Below are 18,619 nucleotides of genomic sequence, written 5' to 3'. Positions count from 1 at the left end.
TTATATCTTGAAGACTGTGTATCATCACCGCTTCGAAGTAAAGATGAATGCAGAAAGACCCATTTAATTAAATATTGAGTATGATTATAGTCACACCTTTGGTTCATATAAATACACATATATACGTAAAACTTTAATAACGTACAACAAGCAAATACAAATCAGAAGAAATGAAGAGAAAGTTGTGGTTCATTGCTTTATTTTTGTTTCTCTCTTTGGGGATCTCGTCATCTTATATGGTTTCGTCTCAGCCATACCAAATCCGTAAACTTAGCGAGTAATACATACGAAAAACCTCCATTTAAAAATAGTTAATAAAATCTAATATTGCTATATATGTGGTTTTCTGTATTTTTTCTCTTTATTCAACTTATAACTAATATTAATGTATATAGTTTAGATCGGCGCACCACGTAGTTTTTCACCACCGGCGGACCAATGTTGCTAGATAGCAAAAGGCGACGAACTAAGAGACCACTCGTAAATTTTATTAGTTAGTCTTTTATTCGTGATTTTGAACATTCTCGGCTGATGACACCACAATTGATGATGTGTGCATAAAGGTTGAGTTGTACAAGCAAAATATTTCACGTTAAATTTCTGGAGACTTAGTCTTTGTTGTTGTTTATGCAAATAACGTTAGTCGTATCATAGTATAATTAAGGATATATCAGTTCGCAAACGTTTTCCATTTTCCTTTAGTTGTAGGAATCATGATTGATTCCAGTTCTCAGCTGTATTGTTCTATTAACTGAATCAAAAACCGAAAAGAAAAATCAGACATCATACAATTTCCCTAATTTTTGTGTCAGAAACAAAGCTCCCCCACTAAACAGGTCTTCTTGTGTGTTTATTGGAAAGTCATGGGACTTAGTCGCGTTCAATGAATCCCATCGTAAATGAAGGACAATGACATAACAAGTTCACGAATTGTAAAAGATTAAGTACATGTTTGTCTGTATCCATGACTCTTCTTCAGGTCAGGCTATATGTTTCCCACACGCTACCTGCTCATTATATATACACCTTATGAGTTATGTTGTCATTTATACTTGGTACAAAACCACATATTACATAACAGAATAAATTTCACCTACGACACCACCATCAAGACAGAATAAAATGAAGGGAAATTTGTGGTTGGTTGCTTTGTTTTTGGTTCTCTCTTTGGTGATTTCATCTTATGCAGCTTCAACTCAGCCATACCAATTCCGCAAACTTTGTAAGGAATTCCAAATATTTATCATCTGGTTTTGCTCCCTATATTCCATTTTATTTTACTAACTACAGTTAATTTATCCACCAGTGAATATAGAAGCATCACCTAGTAAGTCAGGATCTGCGGGCCATCACTAATGCTGTTAGCAAGGCGAAAGTATCGGGAGATGAAGCATGAGAGCTGCCGTCTATGGATCGTGGATGTTGGATTGACATGTATGCGCATTTGGATGTATGAAGAGTTTCAATTGAACTCTTCATACCCGGACTATAGAAGGATTAGTAATTTACATATTGTTTGGTCAAATGTTTGAAAGTTGAAGTCTAACTGTGAAAGCAGAGGAGGAAAACTCCAATTAATAACTTTTGATCAACTCCAAAAGCTGTGTAATTTCCCGGCTGCATAATCCTATAGTAATTTATGTTGGTCATGGAACATGCGCGAGTCTATATCTAACAAAAACAAAAAATGGAGAAAAGGTGTTAGTTAATTCAACGAAAAAATATTGAGAAAATGGTGCCTACTTTTCTTTTGAAACTAAACATATGTTTCATTGTGATGGATGATTTATGTATATAGATTAAACATGCCACCCTGTAGTCTAATTTGACTTCATTAAACTAAACAACCTCGCATAACTTGATCGATAAAACAAAAGGTCCAAATGATTATTCAAACTTTATATTAATTGACGTTACTTCTGAGAAGCATCATTCATTGTAAATGATTGACAGCTCCACCGCAACAGATTTCTCTTTCTATATTATAAGGCCAGCATCAAACGTTCTTTCAAAATAAAAGAGATGAATTGGAAGTTAGGTTTGCTAATTGGTTTGATGCTCCTCTTGTCTATCACACTAAACCCAACTTTGGCCAGAGTAACTTACCCATCTCGCACGACAAGTAAGTTTCCATCACTTTTCTCTTATAAAATTGATTTTTAGGAACACCATAAGATGTGGTAACTAAACTAGTAACAATTAGTTGTGTGTTTATATAGAAATTATGCAATTGTTAATATGTGCATACATACACTGAAATTATGTTCACTGTTTCGTTTCATGCATGGTTTATCGAATTATAAATAGAAAAAGGGATTGGAAATATACATCTCAACAAAGGAATGAAGATCGGCTTTAGAGGGAGTGTTTCTAGATCTGCTCATCATGGAAACGATCCACCTAATCATTTATAAATGTGACATGTAATCATCTTTCATCTCGGTAATCCTTTCCTATAGCTTTTGATTTCTTACTATTCTGTAAAGTGTTGTTTCATTGCGTCATATTGCTCCAAATGATGTATTGTAAAGAAAATAAAAGAGAGGTGAATATCATTCATTGAACTAATTTTTACACACACACACACATATATATATATATATATATATACTATATTAATTAAAATTGGTTATTGACTCTACAACTATGATGAGTTAAAAATAATTTTTACCCAAATTGATTATATTATGAAATGGAAAGAGTACTAGCAAAAATAATATATATATATATATATATATATATATATATATATATATGATGCAAGATTCACTGTGGATCCGATATCTTAATCTTTAATTGGACTATAAAAAATTTTATATCCAAATCTGAGTAAGTGAAATTAAATATGATATATGGATCCAGTTTTGATTTATTTTCATATATATATTTTCGGAAATATTTATAGGATTTATGAAAGAATTAAAAGAAATTTGTTTAAATATCACCTATACTAATTGGTGAAAAATTCTGAAACAAATCCATAGGTATGTTCAAATGTTAAAAACCAGTTGCTGTTTATATATACAATTATGTATGTAAGTTCGTTACTTTTCAAAATTTAATAATATTATTCTAATTATTTTGGTTATTTTTACTAATATAAATATCTGTGAATAATAAATTTATATTATATTATTTGAAGGTAATTGATCGATACATTTATCACAATACATTATTCCAAACTTATGTTGAAAATTGCATACCAAAAAATACTTGAAAAATTAGTCCGAAAACTGAAACAAAATTGTACATATGATAATAATAATAATAATAATAATAATAATAATAATATATTACACAATGCATAATCTTTATCTATATGTAAATATAGTATCAAAAATCATGTGTAAGGGGGTTTTCGGTTAAACACCATCTGAGGTTTTAGTCGGACGGCAGTGTTGACTTTCGAGGCAACCACGACGATAGTCGTGAGAAGGTGGACGAGTTTTGTCCTTGGGATCGGGAATATGACATTTGGGTGGCGGGTTAGAGCCCAAGCAACGGTCAAGCACCCCTGGATCTAAATACTTACCTTTACCAGCAGAAACCTCTGCTACATTTCCTATTATCACAACACTACTAATCATCAATAAGCAAATCACCAAAGTTTTCATGATTCTCCTGCTACTCAAGAACAAATTTTAATCTTGTGTTTTTATATGTTTGTTCTTCGGACTACAAGGGTTTATATAGATATGTTCATATCTATTTTCCTAAACCAGTATAGATAAAATTATCCTTTTTTTACATAATTAACAGAATTACCTCCTAAATCAAGTATATAGATTTATATTTTTAGAAAAATACTTTTAGAGCATAGAATACCAAAAAAAAAAAGAAGTAAAACTCAAAACTCTGTTGTCAATATTAGAACAGTCTAACATTAACTAACCTTTATTTGACCCCAAAAAAAAAAGATTAATAACCATTATCTATTTACGGAGAATTTGGTGTATATACAAAACACAAAGAGAAATGAAGAATATACCGATGATTTTGATATAATTAAGTCGATGACAATTAGCCTAATAAAGGCCCGGTTTTGTCCTTTTTAAGTACAAGTATTCGGTCACGTAGAGTGAAGCGAGATGACGTCTGTGTTTCACATGGTATAGTCATCTCCTCCGTGTTTCAGATGGTATATATGTATAGATGCATACTATTTACTAGAAGATATTTTACATAAGATACGCTACAGTTCTAATAATCGCATACGGTTTCATGGTATTCAGTAAAAACATGTGGAAATTAGTTGATACAAGTATTCTATTTTTACCTAATCACGTGTTTAAATTTTATGGTATGGATATGAGTGGCCTATAATTTTTTAATAAAACTAAAATCAGAAATATATACTACTTTTTAATATTTTATTTTTCATGTACAATATATAGTATGGGCCATTTATAAAATAGTATAGAAAAATGGTTCATTCTATTTGCATTAGTTGAACATCATATATAAAATAATATGAGAAAAAATAAGAACTTTTGTTGATGAAAAAAATATCTTTGAATTAGGCATGATCTTAGCTTTTGTCAACCATTCGAACAAGACAAAATTCGTATTACAAGCAATTATACAATATACCTAAAGAACAATACTATACCATAATTTATTTTCAGTCGGCGAGTTCATCTTCTTCATCACTTTTTCTTTTTTTTTTCAGACATGGTGATCATACACATTCATCTCTTCTTCGCTACCATATAGATTCGACGAGTTATCAACTCTTCTTTTATGACACCACTACATATTTACTGTGTCGGCCGCCGTAGTCATTCTTCACAACTAGATTTGTATAATATTCGATGATGCAATAATTTCAACCTGCTTTGCAAGATTCAAAATGAAAACAAATTATAAAAACAGAGATATGATTGTAAGAAGTGGTGATCTGAAAAGAGAAGGGAAAAAATGAAAAAGAAGAAAGTTAATAGAAAATAGGAAACAGTGGTGTCGGTTGTTTTGAAGGGTATTTTAGCAAATAAGATAGAAAATAGATTGAATATCATAGTCAGTTTTTTTTTTAGCTAGATAATGAATTATAATTTTTTTGGTTATCATAGGGGGCAATTTCCCTATTTACTTTGTAGTGGTGGTTATACTTGGGAGCAAGAGTATTTGCTATTTCTCAATCGTCCGACTTAATGGGCCTAAAAGGCCCATTACACGGCTCACTCTTAACTCAACTGATTAGATGTAATGGAAGATTTAATTATACTCTATAATCCAACCTTTTTCTTCTTCTGCACACTCTCTTGTTTCATTCCGCCGTCGCCGTCGCCGTCGCCTCCTTGTTCGGTGAAATCTACCCTCCTCGAAGTTTCCCAAGACTACCCAAAACGCCGTTTCACCAAAAGCTCGATCCTTTACGCCTTTAATCTTCAGTGGGTAACTCTCTTTCTCACTTAGAACTCCTTCTCGAGTGTAGGAATCACCCACGATTAATCTCATATTGTATTCATGTCTGATGATTCACGAAAATGATCTGAGAATCGTAAAGTTTCAAACTTTCAATTCCAATCCTAGTTTTGAATGATTTTGCTTTAAGACACATTCTCAAAGTTAGAACCTTTTGGTCCATTTGTAGACTGTTATGTCCGAGATGACATCAAGAACCGCTGACATCATGCGTGTAAGCTCGCATCGTGAGGTCTACGAGCCCTGTGACGATTCATTTGCTCTAGTTGACGCATTACTCGCTGACCAAACCAACCTGATAAACCACGATCCCAAGGTTTGTATGGAGATTGGCTGCGGAAGCGGATACGTCATCACTTCACTCATCCTCCTCCTCAAAGAGAAGCTTCCCAATGTTCATTACCTAGCCACAGACACAAACCAGATCGCCGCAAGAGTAACAAACGAGACTTTACAAGCTCATGGTGTCTCTGCTGAGGTTGTCTGCACAGACATAGCTTCTTGTCTGGAGGAGAGACTCGCTGGGTTGGTAGATGTGATGGTGGTGAACCCTCCTTACGTTCCCACGCCTGAGTATGAGGTTGGTATGGAAGGTATAGCCTCTGCTTGGGCTGGAGGGGAGAATGGGAGGAGTGTTATCGATAGAGTCTTGCCTGTTGTTGATCGTTTGCTTTCTGAGAAGGGGTGGTTTTATTTGGTGACGTTGACTTCGAATTACCCGTCGGAGATTTGTTTGGGGATGAGGAAGAGAGGTTATGCGTCGAGGATCGTGGTGCAGAGGTCGACAGAAGAGGAGAATCTTATTATTCTTAAGTTCTGGAGAGATAAAGATGAGGAGAGTGTGGATAAGGAGACGTCATCAGAATCGTTTGTGAAGCAGTTTTCGAGGTCTTTGTCATCTTTTATGGAGAAACAATGGAGGTGAAATGATCTTAGGAACATTCTTTGTTACAATAACTTCGGTTCTGTGTTGGTCTAGCAATATCCTTGATTTGATTCAGTAAAGATCGACTAGAAGAGTTTGGGCAAAATATTCATCACCTTTCTTAGTAAATGGTTGATGCTTCAATATCTACTTGCTTTCATCTAAAAGCATCTCCAATATATTGAAGTTTCTCAATTTGAAGTTCTCAACTCAGATGTAAGTATAAGCATTTCAGATACTTTAAGTTGGATTTCTCATAATTTTTAGATACCCAACGCAATAGTTGTATTTTGAAAACCTTTGTTAGATACCCTGAACTAATCACTGTTTCATGTGTAAATAGTCTAGTTTCAAAGTTCACTATAATCTCTTGGAAACAAAAAAAATGCTCTTATACTGAAAATTTTAAACTAGGAATGATTCAATTAACTTCCAAAGCAAGAAAGGTGAAAAGAGGCCAAGGCCATCAAGTCTGACACTAAAAAAACTCAAAAGAGAGTCGAGTCTGAACCAAAACAAGAAACAGAAGAACCAAAATCTGCCTAAAATCCAAAAGAAATGAAAACAAATCCCACCCACCCTGCTGTTATGTCCTTTTCTCTAATTCTTCCCACTATTTAGTAGGTCCTATAAGCATTTTTACAGGGTAGGAGGATCAACAGAAATTGAAAAAAAAAAAAAAAAAAAAGCTGAAAATTGTAGAGAGGGAAAAATGAGAAAATGAAAGAGATTGAAAAACTAAGATTTTAACTTCTAAGGGAAAAGAAACGGATCTGTCTCAGGTACTAACGCTCGTCCCCCCCCATGCTTCAAAGCTCACGGCACTTGTTCTCAAGAGAAAGTGAAAACGGGAATGTTCAATCTTCTGGCTCTCTTGTTGCCTCTAATGCTCTAGCCGTGAGCTACATGGACTAATCTAGCAACCATTTGCCACCACACCAACTGGTTTAGCAACTGACCCATTCTCATCGACCTTGGTAACATCGCCAGTAGTTTGACCAGCTGGAGGAGATTCTTTATCAGCAGTTGAGGATTCCTTTTTATCATCCGTTGCAGTCTTCCCCTCACTTACCTGTTGATTAAGATGTTAGAGGAAACACTCGAGTTGTAAACCTATGACTACAAAGTTTCACAGAATCGTTATGTTGTTCTTGCCTGTTTCTGAGTCTGCTGCTGCTTGGCTTTCTTCTCCAAGATAGTCTTTTGCCTAACCTCGTAGAAGGAAAAGTCATCCAAAATGCAAGTCTTGCTAGTATGCTCCTTGAAAATTTTCACAATCTTCAACCCTTGCTCCAACTTGACCTATAACACGATCCCACAAAAGAAACTTCAACACCAGAAAAACAGAATCATGAACATAACTTAAAAGAAATGTAAAAAGCTTTTACAGGTCTGTTACCTCTTGTGTATCTCTACTGTTGGTTACAGGCTTGTTCTCGTTGTTCTCAAGGGTGATATGTTTCAGCAAACTGTTTGGAACATCCTTCACAATATGCCACTTGAGAGGGAAAGAGCCAGTCCACTTGTCTTGCTGCCAGTACTCCACATTCGTATCAAAATCAACTGGTCCAGTCATTTCAGCAAGCCCAACAAATTGTCCACTTGCATTGACCTGGAAGACAAAAAAAAGGGTTAATATAGCTCAATATTATCAAACGAAGTGTAATTGGTTTAAGGATTATACACACACCGAGAAAAAGAGGAAGATAGGACAGCCTCCAGGCTTCTGCTGAGCTTCCTCGTATGCAGCAGCAAGCTTCTTGTTTCCATTTGGTGTGCTAGCCCAAACATTGTACTTGATGCTCTTGTGCACATCATCTTCACTGTAGGACTTGATGACAAAGAACATGGCATTCTCATAATCCACTGGGAAATCTTCTTTGTTGTACTGTTCTCTGTCAGGAACAATACAGGTGTTCTCCGTCTCCACAGTCTCAGCTACATCTGAGGCAGCAGTCTGCTCCTTAACCTCTAAGCTATCTTCTGAATTATCCTTCTGGTTCTTTGTGCCCTTTGCTCTAGGTCCCCTGTTGAGTTCATTCAAACCATCTCCGTTGTTCTCATTTCCATAGAAGCAACCGTTACCCCTTCCCCAGCTTCTGTATCTGTTGTCTGTTGTGTTTACCCATCCTCTTCCATTTGTTCTTGAATCATACCCGGAAGAGCCATATCTCCCCGAGCTACCATAGTTGTTGCTATATAACTTGTTTGGATACATCCTGTTGTACATTCCCTGAGTTGTACCGTAGCCTGCCATTGATGCAGCCTGGTGCACACCCTGCATAGAAGAAACATTTATTAAAAGCCAATAAAACACAATAGCGTTTTGTTAACACAAAGAAATTTGGAAAGATATCATACCGTGTAATGGGAATTTGAGCGGTAGTTTTGATTCCTCGATGAAGGCACACTGGTTGCCTTCGAATATGAGGATGCAACTCCACTACCAGCAGCAGGCCTCTGCACATCTGAATACTTAGTGGCGTCGTAAGACGACACATTACCATAATACGCATCATAGCTGTATCTAGGATCCTGATAACCAGCAGCAAAACCGCTTCCCGGACCACCATTACCATAAAAATTGCTCGCGGTGTTAAGGGTGGTCTGGCTATTTGGTTTCCCCGGAGCTCCTTTCGCAATACCAGCAGCAGAAGCAACATTCTTGCTCTCTGCAGGTAACGTCTTCACGCCACCAGCTTTGTTTGCAGTGAGATCTCCCTGGGCAGGGGTAGCAACAGGTCCAGCGGGGAAAAAAGCAGGGTACTGGTACTGCTGAGCACCGTACAACTGCCCATCTCCGCCAACCTGTGGAGCAGGGCTAGTCGCTGGCGAGTAAGGATAAGCAGCATAACCGTATCCAGGATACACAAGAGATCCATTCTCTCCATAAACTCCCTGATAAAAACATTATCAAAACATGTCAAGAACAGCAGATATGAAGAGAATAAAAAAACCTATTAATCACACACTTACAGCACTCATGTCCACACCCTCAAGACTAGGGTTGTACCCAGTGAACTCGCTCCAATCTTGACCACTCGCCCCATATCCTGAAAAATTAAAAAAAAAAGTGAGAAACTTGTTAAGCATTCGTGACAATTAAGCAATGGTTGTAAATCGTATAGGCCTTGGGGATGAAGCTACTACTACCATAGTAAAAGGGCTGCTGGTAAGCATTTGGAACATAGCAAACCGAAGGATCCGCAGCATCACTGGGAAGCAATGGCGTCAGTGATCGGTCATAGGAAGGAACTTGACCGTGTACATCCACACCTCCATACTGGTAAACAGCAGCCTGCAACAAACAAATCATCTCGTTTAAAAAAAAAGCTGGTAAGACCAAAAAAAATAAACAAAGCAGATTCACACCTTCTTAGGCTCAGGAATCTCTGAAGCTTTGGGTTGTGAATCCAATGTAAGCTTCTGCAACATATCCGCAGATTCTAAAAACAAAACAATGTGAGTCAAGGAAGCAATAGACCTTTTGAGTTTGAAATCAACCGTTACAATAGTGAAAATCAATCAATCAATCAATCGTTCGCCACATGAGACTAATCGATTTTCACCAATTAGTACATCGAGAGGGCAGAGAAACCCTAAATCTACTTTATAATATAAATCTGACGAAAATCGAATCACGTCACTGAGAGAGTGATAGAGAAAACGAAAACGAAAACGAAAACACGAATCGAGATCCGATTTAAATAAAAAAACAGATCGAGAAACGTAAAGCGAAAGGATACGATCAGCAGTTTGAGCGACGGTAGTAGCCATGGTTTAAGAGATTCGGCAACGGAGATTGATAGATCCTTCTCGGATAAGGGATGCGGGAGAGGATAGATAGATAGATAGAAACCTAGATCGAATCTAGGGTTTAAGGGATTTAGGAGAAGGTGGGAGGGTGAGATTGGCCGCAGCCGCCAAGCAAAGGAGAAGGAGAAGGAGAAGGAGGAGGAGAGAAAAAAAAAGGGTTTTTGTCTCTGTGCACCTTCGAGTGATTCAAATAGATCCACGAGCGAGCGTCCTCTCTTTTTTTCTTTTGAATATATTTATTTCTTCCACTTTTAAGATATTTCCTTTTTTGTCATAAAGACTTTTGACCCTTTGGTTCTAGTAATTACCCATGAAATTTCCCATCCGATATCAATTGGTAATCTTGTAAATAGATACAAATCTTAAATATATATATTTGACCCCAAAAACAAATCTTAAATATATATATTTGACCAAAAATAGAGCAAAATTGGGTAAAGGTTCCCCCTATAATTGTCAAGATATTATATTATTGGGACTTTTATATGTCCAGTCAAAACCTTATATGTAAATAATTTTTTTGAGAGGAAGTTACCGAGTAACCGAGAACATACAATTGAAGAAATATGACATTTACCTTTTAACTCGAAGTTAATGGGCCAATTCTGAAGATTTTAAAGTCTATCACAATTGGGCCTGTTTTATAAAGTTATGGACTATTATTTATTAGTGGTCTTCTAATGTCACAACCAATCAACAATACATCCCAAATTGGGCCTCTGCATAGACTTGCACTGCCACGTCTTCCATTTGGTTCCTTGGTTGCTCTCATTACTTAGAACCATGTCTGAATGTTTCAGGATGTGGATACTGAGATAGAACAACCGGGTTTGCTCTTAAAGAGGAATGTAGTAGATGAACATTCCTAAACGAGAGTAGCTCACCGGATTACTTTAGCTTGCAAACAAAATTTATGTGCAAGCAGGGCCGGCTCTGAGATTTTGAGGGCTTGTTGCGAATGTTTCACCTAGCATGGTCCAGGACCGGCCCGCAAGTGTGGTGACCTTTGAACCAGAGAATAATGTGTTCATCAGATGTCGGTCACCCGTTGAACTAGTGAAAAATTTATCTGTTCAACCAATATACACAATCATACACTAACCTAACCTGAAACATATTCAGTATTAGAGATCTAGAGAGTCTACAAAGCTTGGATTTTTCTCAAAAGCAGTATTGTGGCCAAGAAAAAGGGAGATGGTTTATGGATCCCTTAATAGGTATCTCTTCCAGTGAAAAGGGATTTCTATATGTGATTATAAGACCATAAGTGAACCAGTTGTAGTTGAATATGGTCTAAGTTATACATTACATGATCAAGACAACCATATGCTAAAAAATGCTGATGAACTCGGAACAATGCATATAACTAGATTTCAACATTTGAATCTGAATGAGAAAGAGATTCACTAACTGCCCAAAGAAACAATTGTAATAAAAAGCAATTCTTTTCACAATTCTAAAACCATACCAAAATGCTGCCAAGTTATATATAGAAACTTCATATAACCTCAGACAAGCAAATGTAGATTCTACTATATGTACTATGGACTCTATAGCCAAGGCCACAAAACCAACATGGATCAATCTCCAGCAAGCTTCTTCACCTTTCACCATTTCCTTATCTCCGAGCAAAACTGAACTGAGTTGATCACAGGATAACGCAAACACAGCTCTGATCTCCATCATATCTGACATCATCTTCTTCACTGCAAAGAAAACGAGTAATCAAACAAATGCAACTGATTTAAAAGATCCAATCTTTAAATCAAGACTAACCTAGACTCGAACTCACGGATCTCAGCAAGTTCTTTCCCCATCAAGTCCACCCACTGTACCTTCTTCTTCTTCTCCACCCTTGGTGAATCCAAAACCGCCTTCTTGAGACTGCTTTTCAAGATCCCACCTTCTTGTTTCTTCTCCTCTACACCACAAGCTTCTTCCTTTTCCTCTATAGCATGATCTCCATCAACACATTCTGCGGCATGTGCATCAACATAATGATCATCATCATCATCATTGTCATCAACAACCGTAGTAGTAATGGAAGGAGAAGACACTTGAGGAGGCGTGTTCTCTACTTTAAGCGAGCCTGATGCGGCGTAGATGTGAGGAGAAGGCTTGCAGAAGCAGAAGAAAGAAGGGCACTGGATCTTACACAGCAAAACCCTCATCAAAACATATGTTGGGTCTTTGAAACACACCCAATCACCAACCAATTAGACAAGAAGACCTCTTTTGTCTTTTTGATAAAGTTTCAAACTTTACGTGCCCAGATTGAAAAAAAAACCTTAAAAAAATCTTTAATTTCTGAAAACAAAAACAGAGCAAAAGGGTTTCCAAAGAAGAGTTGATAACCACAATATATATAAATATCCTCTCTGAGAGAATCCAAAGAACATAAATTAAGAGTTGATCAGATGAGGAAAGAGACAAAAGTGGAAAAGAATAGATTCCAGTTGATAACAATCAGCCATGGGAAAAGCAGAGGAATTTGAAAATTTCAAACCCTTTTGTTCTTCTCACTCTCTCGCATCAGAAGAAGAATATAAAGTTTGTCCTCGAATTTGCTTTTTTTTAAGTGCATCTAAAGGTGAAGTCTTTTTTAACTTATAAACTATACACTTCCCTTGCTAAATCTCTGTCTTGGGAATTGGGATAGTATATCAGCAAAAATATGTCTAATAAATATTCTAGAATACAAATAATAACTAACTTTTTGGTGGTTAAAAACGAATGTAAACTGTATATAACTGCATATATATTTTGTTTATATAGTTAATTTTTTCTATCATTTGTACTTTTAGATTCCTGTAAAGGTAGGCATTTATCCATGTATTTTCAATTTTTATAATCTTGATGATAAATAATTTCACGGCAGTTTCTGATTAAATATTCAACAACCTTAGTCCGATATTTCCATTATTTTATTCAAAATATATAAGAATTAAAATTTTAATAAACCATATTTTGAATGCGATTGTGATGTGTATGTCGACACAACGTTTCGAACTCCATCAAGGGAAAAAAGTCAGTGGGAAACTATCAACATATACTTTTATCAAGAAGAATACATTATACATATAACTATTAATTTGTTGGTTAAAATGAAAATTATTATATAATTCTCATTTTTTATTTTTGATAATAACTACATTTGTTATAATTTCTCAATAGTTTTCTGAATTCAAAATATTATTCTGATGCAAATGTGGAGAGGAAATTAGTACAAATCCGTAGATTAAAAATTTTGCTTGCAGAACATTAGATTATGCAATAAAATATATGTATCTTGCAACTCTAAAATATATATTAATATTGGATGACTCATGCCAAACTAAATGATTAATGCTCAATGGAATAAGTCATTCCATGTGAAGGAAGTACTTATCAAAAAAGTTTATATATAATTTCTATAATTGACAAATCCAGATATGATCTAAATTATGTATCTACACGATGTCATGTAGGCCTACCAAATTTATGCAAATCACTCATATGTATATTCAAATACCTAGGTGTGTAGATGCATATAATGCGTGTGCCAATATAGAGAATAATGATGCGACACAGGATGCTTCTGAGTTCTGACATTAGATCTCGAGATCAATCAAACTCAAAAGCCATTCAACTTGTCCCACACATGAGTGAGATTTGCTTATTATTGCTTATAATTGGTCGGATACATTCCATAAGTAACTTCATCAACCTCTAAGATAGAACCTAAAAGCATTATTATCCCAAAACAGCAAATCTTTGTATAACCCATGTTTAGACTTTATAAATATTGGCGTTAGCTTGTCCTTTTCCAACAAAAATATAAAGTATATCATAGTAATTTAATTAAACAAGTAAACAACATTCGAATCAATTAATGTATAACAATGATTAAAGTTCCTTTTGGTTTTAGCTTTGTCCCTAACTTAAACAGCAGGAGATCATGTTTTTCCACACAGAATCATTTGGAAAATCAGCTAAAATCTAAGAGAAGAGAGGGTGAAGCTTCTTCTTCTTACAAGAAAATATAACGAGTGGTTTATCCACTACCCTCAGCACGTGTCTAATACACACATCTAAGCATCATCTATTCATCTTCTATGGAGAAGATGCATATGACATTTACTGGTGTCAAGTTTATGATAAGAAGCTAGAGGCAACATAATGGTTCTACACTTGTGACAAAAGTTGCATCACCATCCACTGTATGACAAACTGGACGAGCGAAACACAAATAACATTATGAAACTGTTTTATTTATTTTGTATGTATTATTGTCTATCTGTTTTGATTTCAAGCACTCATCAAGAATAAAATCATTTACACATGCTTCTTCCAACTTCCTCGGCTTGAGAAATAACCAAAACAATACACAAGAATCCAAAAGCTACAACAATGTATACCATTTACCACATTGGGCATAAGTGTTACAGCTGAACTTACAGAACAGGAAACGCAATGACATCTCTTAGTGTTATACTCGCTGAGTTTGTCAATACCAAGCCCCTACGAGAAACAAAAAAAAAACAGTAAGAGTGAACTAATATACGTACCTGAGCATACAAGTTTGGTCATGTTTTTGAACTTGCGCAAATTCACCAACGTCAATACTAATAATCTAATCGTATAGAAAAAAATAACGAATAAATATATAAGTACCATTCCAGAAGCCGGAGGCATTCCTTATTCCAAGGCAGTGAGAAAGTCTTCATCACGGGTCACCTCATATGAATCATTATCATCATCATTATCTTTCGTTCAGAAGTTTCAGGTGCAGCCGCTACTCGCTTTGCGTTATGCTGCCTTACCTGCTCTTCCAACCGCGCCTTCTACCAAAATTTAAATCAATAGTTAATATTTTATGATCCGGTGTACACAAAGTTAACTAGCAGATCATTAACAATGTAGAATGTTAGTCAACAAGACACAAACATGTGTAAGAGTGCCATACCTGGTCCACGGGATCAGTCAGTTCACAGAATGCGTTTTGCCATTTCACGGCCACAGATGAAGAGCCCAAATCTTTCAGTCAAACCTGCATTGCTGTTACAAAAGAAAAGCCATCTACACTTAGAAAAGTTCTCATAACATTAGGTGAACGGTCTAGAAAATGGTGACAAAATATCGAGTCATTGCCAAGAAACCGAGCTAATCCACGATATGGCTTTGCATTGAAGAAATCAGAAGAAATTATATTTACTAAGAGTAAACATCATAGCAACTGCATCATGTCTAAGAGGCTTGCTGAATCAGTTTTTGTTTTTATATAACATGAATAAGAAGATTTGTCTCTTCTTGTACTGGAAAGCTGAATCTGCTGAGTTAGGTTGTGATCAGTTAGTTTACAACTCCCTCTCTTTTCAAAACCCTTGTAGAGTTGGAACCAGGATTCAAGTGGTTTATGAATATGTTTGCTTCTTGTTGATTCTCTTGGTTAATATAAATATATGGGCCGGCCTTTACTAGGCTGCAATAGTGGACTGATTGGATGTAGCTAGCAACATTTAATCATATATTTTCGTACTTACATTACTGTGGGATTGGCCTCACAGAAGTCTTTTCTTTTTGATAGATTTCGACTTCGTTCATTAGTAACTGAATTGGATTCAAACTTCACCAACGTTCAATTTCCAAAGTAAAAGGCGGTCGAAAAAAGCAATCCAATTCAAACTCCACCAACGTTCAATCTCCAAAGTAAAAGTGAACCAAAACATTTTAGTCATCTAGCAGTACTGGTCACCAAAAATTTTATATGTGAAACTTTACAAATAAAAAAGAATTTAAATCACGTAATTTTCTTGTGGAATTATATATTAGAAAAGCATTTGGAGGTCTAGTCTTGTTCTAACTAAAAAAGTATAGAGGACTATTTTTTTTAATAGGATTTCCCCAATCTTAAAAGCATCTAATGATTCGAAATTTCTAACTGTTTTCCTATATTTTAGACTCTGTATGTAGTGAATTAAGTTTCGATTGTTTGCTCCCCAAGACTAACCCAAATATAAGTTGACTAATTATTAATATGACGTATGTAAATAAAATTATAAATATAAAATATATTTCGCCATAAAAAAGCTAGAAAATCAACATTCATGAAATTGTGAAAGCATATAGTTCGCATGAGTAATGACGTTCGCATGAGCAAATTGTGAAAATCAACATTCATAAATTTGTTCATAAAAAAGGGAAACGAACAACTCATGTTGGTTTGGAACTGATGAAGAAACAACAATTAGTTTCTTTGGTTGGGGCCACATTGTAGTGAAACCTCATGCTTGTAATGATTCATGTTTGGTATTCAAGCTTTACGGCTAGTTTTCTTTATTATATAACGAAAAAATAGTATAACACTGCTGTTTTATAATGATTTTAGACGAAATAAATGGCCGACATTAGAAGACATATTAAACAAGTGTGAAAACAAAGATCTTAGGAAAAAGGGTGGTTGGTCATTTTCATAGTTTGATATGATATGAAAGTTTATGAACGTTGGGTTAAAGGATTATCATTAGTTCAATGAAAATTTAAAGGCTAAAACGGCTATTGATCATTTAAGTTTTTTATCTGTGAAACCCGGAGACGGACGACCACGGTCACGCTATCACTTTTACAGTTACGTTCTATGACATTACAAAATTGACAAAGAATAAAAAAGACTATAACTAATTAAGTTAAAGTCCCAATCCCTGAGTTCTTGAAATTCATCTCAACCTACGTTTTGAGTGTTCACACGTTATCTTTAGATTACCGAATCATGAGTCGACAATAAGGATACGCAAATCTTGATTGAACTTATTTTTTCAGAACAAGCCAATTGTTAAACGTGGTGATCATACATAATTATACAAATCATACATTATAATCTAAAGCTCGATACATTGAATACGAAAGGATAGAAGTCATAACTAAAAATGGACAAAGCATATTATATATTTTTCTAACGTAGAGTTTACCATCCGTGTACTAAACCATGTTGTAAAAAGAATCACATCTGATTCAAGATGAATGCCAAATACATTTTCTAGAATCTAAATCCTTTAAATAAAATATCTCCGCGAAAGTTCAATACAATTTACGTATGTTGAAAGCAACATTTTTTCTAATCTACCGTATGAATTAGAACAAGATGGTTACTATAACCAAACTAATAATATAAATTAATAGTACAATACGGTATGAATTAGAATATGAAACTTTAGTAATGAATAAGTGGTGAGGTTGTAAAGAAAGAACAGAGTGGTTGAGAAAAACAACAATATAGTTTAGGCCAAGAGACAGCCAATCTCTCTGCCAGCTGTTAAAACTCTTTGGACAACATGTTTTGTTTCTTTCTTATTCACGAATAATATATACCCCAGTTTATATTCACATTTACAAAATTACATTTCAAAATATTATATGCTAACTTGCTAAGTGCTTCCTTTGCTAAAAAAATTAGGTAATAAATGAAATAAACTACTCCTTTATTGGCTTATAAATACCCTTTCAAAACCACAAGGCCACCACAAACTCATCACCGCACCAAAAGCAAAACCACACAAATAATCCATCTGACTAAATTTCTTCCAAGTGAAAAAAGAGGAGAGATGGAGTCAATGAAGATGAAGCTTATGGTGGTGTTGACGGTGGCTATTGTGGCTTTCTCAGCCGTAGGAAAGGTGGCGGCTCAGACAGCAGAGTCTCCAGCTCCAAGTCCTACTTCCGATGCTGCAGCGATGTTCGTCCCAGCATTGTTTGCATCTGTTGCTGCTTTGGCATCTGGGTTTCTCTTTTAAACCAATCTCTACATACCATAGGGTTTGTGGCTTCTTTTGCCTTTACCTCTGTTTATTATTTTTTTATCGCATGAGTTTTTTTGTTGTTGCTTCTAATATTTGGACTACTTTATATTACATTTTTTTAATTTAAACTTTGGATACTAATGAAATTGCATGAGAGTGTTTCCGTTTATATGTTTCATAGTCAATACTACTAAATATGCTTATGGGATTATTCATCAAGTCCGCACAAATGATAATAATAACCGACCTGACCACATCTTCGAGTAGTATGATCAATGATGCGATGAGCTGTGAAATTTTGGAGGGTCTTGGTGTCGTTGAATTATGTGTGGTCACTAATCACTATCATCATTGTTCTTATCGACACATCACGTTATGGCCTTGGAGTTTACCGAATAAAATCATAGTGGAATAAATTCTCACAGTATATAGAATATAACAAACCGAAGAAAAATTGTGGGTACAAGAAACTCCAAAAGGAGAGACATCTCTTGCAAAGTATCAAACTTGCATTTAAACTCAATCGTGTCAATCGTACCCTAAGACACTATTCAAATACTGATTAAGTGATATTTATGTAACTAGCTAAGAGTTGAAACGTAAACTAAATTTAGTGTCAAAGACATATCAAATTAACTTTACACAGACCAACTTAAGTAATAGAATAAACAAAAGGTAT

The 18,619-nt window shown here is 35.3% G+C and overlaps 5 protein-coding genes and 1 pseudogene across 5 annotated transcripts; 4 read left to right on the top strand and 2 right to left on the bottom strand.

Annotated features, from left to right (window-relative positions):
• Positions 1-920: 920 nt before the first annotated feature.
• Positions 921-1,716, top strand: LOC111200718. Its single transcript, XM_022692017.2, has 2 exons — positions 921-1,222; positions 1,307-1,716. Exons 1-2 carry the CDS (start codon positions 1,123-1,125, stop codon positions 1,354-1,356), a joined length of 150 nt encoding a protein of 49 aa, XP_022547738.2. The 5' UTR covers positions 921-1,122; the 3' UTR covers positions 1,357-1,716.
• Positions 1,717-1,983: 267 nt separating this feature from the next.
• LOC106351694 lies at positions 1,984-2,568 on the top strand. Its single transcript, XM_048737966.1, has 2 exons — positions 1,984-2,122; positions 2,308-2,568. The coding sequence occupies exons 1-2, from the start codon at positions 2,023-2,025 to the stop codon at positions 2,412-2,414; spliced, it is 207 nt and encodes a 68-aa protein (XP_048593923.1). The 5' UTR covers positions 1,984-2,022; the 3' UTR covers positions 2,415-2,568.
• Positions 2,569-5,190: 2,622 nt separating this feature from the next.
• On the top strand, positions 5,191-6,709 carry LOC106347580 (annotated as a pseudogene).
• Positions 6,710-6,746: 37 nt separating this feature from the next.
• Positions 6,747-10,372, bottom strand: LOC106347581 (YTH domain-containing protein ECT2-like). Its single transcript, XM_013787150.3, has 9 exons — positions 10,096-10,372; positions 9,722-9,795; positions 9,503-9,647; positions 9,326-9,402; positions 8,711-9,247; positions 8,040-8,627; positions 7,749-7,961; positions 7,505-7,651; positions 6,747-7,421 (listed from the first exon to the last, which is right to left on the bottom strand). The coding sequence occupies exons 1-9, from the start codon at positions 10,124-10,126 to the stop codon at positions 7,266-7,268; spliced, it is 1,968 nt and encodes a 655-aa protein (XP_013642604.2). The 5' UTR covers positions 10,127-10,372; the 3' UTR covers positions 6,747-7,265.
• A 1,130-nt stretch (positions 10,373-11,502) lies between these two features.
• On the bottom strand, positions 11,503-12,786 carry LOC106347582. The gene is made up of 2 exons (XM_013787151.3): positions 11,942-12,786; positions 11,503-11,871 (listed from the first exon to the last, which is right to left on the bottom strand). Exons 1-2 carry the CDS (start codon positions 12,334-12,336, stop codon positions 11,814-11,816), a joined length of 453 nt encoding a protein of 150 aa, XP_013642605.2. The 5' UTR covers positions 12,337-12,786; the 3' UTR covers positions 11,503-11,813.
• Positions 12,787-17,483: 4,697 nt separating this feature from the next.
• LOC106351695 (arabinogalactan protein 12) lies at positions 17,484-18,109 on the top strand. The gene has a single exon (XM_013791457.3). The coding sequence runs from the start codon at positions 17,746-17,748 to the stop codon at positions 17,932-17,934; it is 189 nt and encodes a 62-aa protein (XP_013646911.1). The 5' UTR covers positions 17,484-17,745; the 3' UTR covers positions 17,935-18,109.
• Positions 18,110-18,619: the final 510 nt, after the last annotated feature.

Source organism: Brassica napus, chromosome A1 (genome assembly GCF_020379485.1).
Source record: "Brassica napus cultivar Da-Ae chromosome A1, Da-Ae, whole genome shotgun sequence".
In the NCBI taxonomy this organism is placed as follows: Eukaryota; Viridiplantae; Streptophyta; class Magnoliopsida; order Brassicales; family Brassicaceae; genus Brassica; species Brassica napus.
The sequence above is the reverse complement of the archived record's forward strand: the minus strand, read 5'-3'. Positions and strand labels throughout refer to the sequence as shown.

Bases quoted from the DNA above. Each gene is read 5' to 3' on its own strand.
- LOC106347582 (XM_013787151.3), bottom strand. From the start codon at position 12,336: ATGAGGGTTTTGCTGTGTAAGATCCAGTGCCCTTCTTTCTTCTGCTTC. The intron at 11,872-11,941 runs GTTAGTCTTGAT...TTTTCTTTGCAG, and splicing joins ATCCGTGAGTTCGAGTCTAG to TGAAGAAGATGATGTCAGAT.
- LOC106351695 (XM_013791457.3), top strand. From the start codon at position 17,746: ATGGAGTCAATGAAGATGAAGCTTATGGTGGTGTTGACGGTGGCTATT.
- LOC106351694 (XM_048737966.1), top strand. From the start codon at position 2,023: ATGAATTGGAAGTTAGGTTTGCTAATTGGTTTGATGCTCCTCTTGTCT. The intron at 2,123-2,307 runs GTAAGTTTCCAT...AATTATAAATAG, and splicing joins TTACCCATCTCGCACGACAA to AAAAAGGGATTGGAAATATA.
- LOC106347581 (XM_013787150.3), bottom strand. From the start codon at position 10,126: ATGGCTACTACCGTCGCTCAAACTGCTGATC. The intron at 9,248-9,325 runs GTAAGTGTGTGA...TGTTTTTATCAG, and splicing joins AGGGTGTGGACATGAGTGCT to GGAGTTTATGGAGAGAATGG. The intron at 7,422-7,504 runs GCAAGAACAACA...CTTAATCAACAG, and splicing joins AGCAGCAGACTCAGAAACAG to GTAAGTGAGGGGAAGACTGC.
- LOC111200718 (XM_022692017.2), top strand. From the start codon at position 1,123: ATGAAGGGAAATTTGTGGTTGGTTGCTTTGTTTTTGGTTCTCTCTTTG. The intron at 1,223-1,306 runs GTAAGGAATTCC...TTTATCCACCAG, and splicing joins ATACCAATTCCGCAAACTTT to TGAATATAGAAGCATCACCT.